The sequence below is a fragment of the Microtus oregoni genome, unplaced genomic scaffold, assembly GCF_018167655.1.
Source record: "Microtus oregoni isolate MIOR12 unplaced genomic scaffold, Mior012 000049F_ref0000343, whole genome shotgun sequence".
In the NCBI taxonomy this organism is placed as follows: domain Eukaryota; kingdom Metazoa; phylum Chordata; class Mammalia; order Rodentia; family Cricetidae; genus Microtus; species Microtus oregoni.
In genome coordinates, this window is record NW_024543223.1 from 6,575,905 (window position 1) to 6,578,555 (window position 2,651).

General features: G+C 49.0%; 1 protein-coding gene across 1 annotated transcript; it reads right to left on the bottom strand.

Moving 5' to 3' along the window:
• Window positions 1-1,255: 1,255 nt before the first annotated feature.
• Window positions 1,256-2,288, bottom strand: Bloc1s4 (biogenesis of lysosomal organelles complex 1 subunit 4). Its single transcript, XM_041636481.1, has one exon. It carries the CDS (start codon window positions 2,257-2,259, stop codon window positions 1,612-1,614), a length of 648 nt encoding a protein of 215 aa, XP_041492415.1. The 5' UTR covers window positions 2,260-2,288; the 3' UTR covers window positions 1,256-1,611.
• Window positions 2,289-2,651: the final 363 nt, after the last annotated feature.

Genomic DNA, 2,651 nt, shown 5'->3' on the forward strand with positions numbered 1-2,651 from the left:
GGTCGTGGGTTTGTGTATCTGGATGCAGGTGACCTCAGAGGCTGGAATAGGGCATCAGATCGATCCTCTGGGGCTGGAGCTTCAGGTAATGGCTGTGGGGCATGCACCACGCTCTCTGAGCCAGCTCCACAGCCCCTTATGTAAGCAATCTTGGGGTTTTTGAGACAGGGTGCAACTCGTTAGTACAGGTTGGCCTGGAACTCTATTTTCACATTCAGCGACTGTCATAGAAATATATTAATAACTAGATTCTGAACAGTAAATGTAGGTCACTGACCTACAGCTCTTCCTAAATTTATGTGTTCTTTGATTTGAACTACAAACCAAATGAATTAATGTCACCATACAACACAGGTCTATGAGAAGCCAAAAAAGAGATTACATCATCAAGTTTAATTATTTACTGAGACAGGGTCTCTTTATGTGGCCCTAGCCATGCTGGAACTCACTATGTGGACCAGGCTAGCCTCAGACTAATAGAGCCTCTGCATCCTGAGTGTTGGGATTAAAGGCATGCTTCACTCTGCCTGGCTAAGTCTTTTATTTTCTGATATATGGTCTTCTTAGCTATCCAAGCAGACTTGGAACTTACTCTATAGCCCAGGCTCTCCTGGTACCTGTGATCTTCTTGCCTGACTCCTGAGTGCTTGGATTTTAAATGTATGCCATCACACCTGGCTCCAATGTTGATTTTACTTACCTTCACCAACAGCAATACACTCCTTAGCTGAGTGCCTACTTGGGGCTACTACCTGGGAGAACCAACTTAGGGAACAGCAGTTTGTTGGTAAGAGAACTTTAAACATTCTGTATCCCCAAAGTGAAAGAACAAGACCCTTGGGACCAAAGGGGAAGGAGAACTGTGAAAACAGCAGCAAGGTTGGTTTTCTACATAAGTTTTTGAATAAAGAAGTTGCCTATTCTTACTCCACTACTTAAAACATAAATGACAGGCTTATTTACAAACAAAACAGAAAATACACTAAATAATTTCCAGAAGGAAATCTCTTTCAATGAAATCTAACATTTGAGTTAATGTGCTATAAATCAACACTGATAACCATACATTAATATGCTTGCTATAATAAACTAAGCCTTTGAATCATAATATCAAATACAACTTCAGAACTTGCTGCAACAAAACGCCCAGTTATTGTTGTCTTGAGAAACTGTTTTACAATCTGCAAAGCTGAATATGATACTAAATAACCGGCCATCTATCCTAGAAGGCTACAGAAAACTGAACCACTCGCTGTTAGGATTTAAGAATACAGCTTTAATTTTTTGGTCACTTTTGATCATATAAATATATAAATCTTAACAAGGTAACACTGGTTAACTCTAATAAAGGCCATAAAAATAACAGCTCTGCCATATTGCACAGGTAAATTAATTCAGTTGGCTTTCCCAGCCCCCCACCAAACAACTTTTGGGTCATAACTGGAAGACACGGGGATCTATACTCTCGACATTGAATAGTGACGGTATCAAGTCGTTTGCTGAAAATAAACTTTCAACAGTTCACATCCTGACAACATATACACCAGTTAGCAGGATCTCTTAACACTCGGAACAAGCGTCTCATTGGAGTTCCGCGGTAGAGGTGCAGGCTCAGAGCTGCGGTCTGTCCTCGCAGCCGGGAAAGTGGTCCTCGGTCCGAAACAGGACCGGCGGCTCGTAGGCGGCGCGCTGGGGCCCGGTGGGCGCCGACTTGAAGAGAGCGGGAACGCTGATGGTGTGCAGCAACCTCCGGAAGGCCCGAGGGAAGGTCCCCAGCTCGGCCTCGGCCTTGGTGACCTGCTCCTCCATCCTGGCCACGCTGCTGCCGATCATCCTCACGAAGGCCTCGAGCTTGTCGATCCGGCCGTAGATGCGCCTCATCTCCGCGGCTTTGGCGTGAATCCGCGGCACGCCCTCGCTCACCACGTGGGACGAGTCTCCGCGAATCATGTCCAGCATGCCCACGAACTCGTCCACCCTGGCCAGCAGGTCCTCCAGGCTGGCGTCCAGAGCCTCCACCTCGGGCCGCGGCCCCGTGGCGGGCAGCAGGCTGGAGGCGTAGCCCACGGCGGCGCGGCGCAGCAGCGGCAGATCGCGACCCGGCGCGTCCTCCGGGCCGTCATCTTCCCACGGCCCGGACGCGCTGCTGTGGCTCTGCGATACGTGGCCGCTGTCCCCACTCCACGCAGCACCCAGCGGCTCAGCCTCCTCAGTCGAAGCCTCTCGCAGAAGGGTTCCGCCCGCGGGTCCGTCCTCCATGGCCCGCTCAGCCGCTTCCGGCGCTTCGCGGTTACGTCACGATCCCTCATTTTTCTGATTCCGACGCCGACTGAATGCGTCATGCTCTTACCAGTGTGCTAATCTGTCCATATTCCCAGTGCCCAGTCGGCTTCCGTCCGCCTTTATTGAGTGTGACAGTTGTTTCTACATGTTCATAATCCAAAAAGGATGACTATTAGATGATAGATAGGAAGATGGGTAGATGACAGATAAATAGATTAAACCAGTCATGGCATAGGCCTTTAATCCCAGCACTCTGGAGGTAGAGGCAAACAGATCTCATGACTTCAAGGCCAGCCTGGCCAGTTTCAGGGCAGCCAGGGCTGCATAGTGAGGCCCTGTCTCAAGCAAACAAACCAGTAGATGATTGG

Excerpts from the sequence above, each read along its gene's own strand:
- Bloc1s4 (XM_041636481.1), bottom strand. The coding sequence starts at position 2,259 with ATGGAGGACGGACCCGCGGGCGGAACCCTTCTGCGAGAGGCTTCGACT.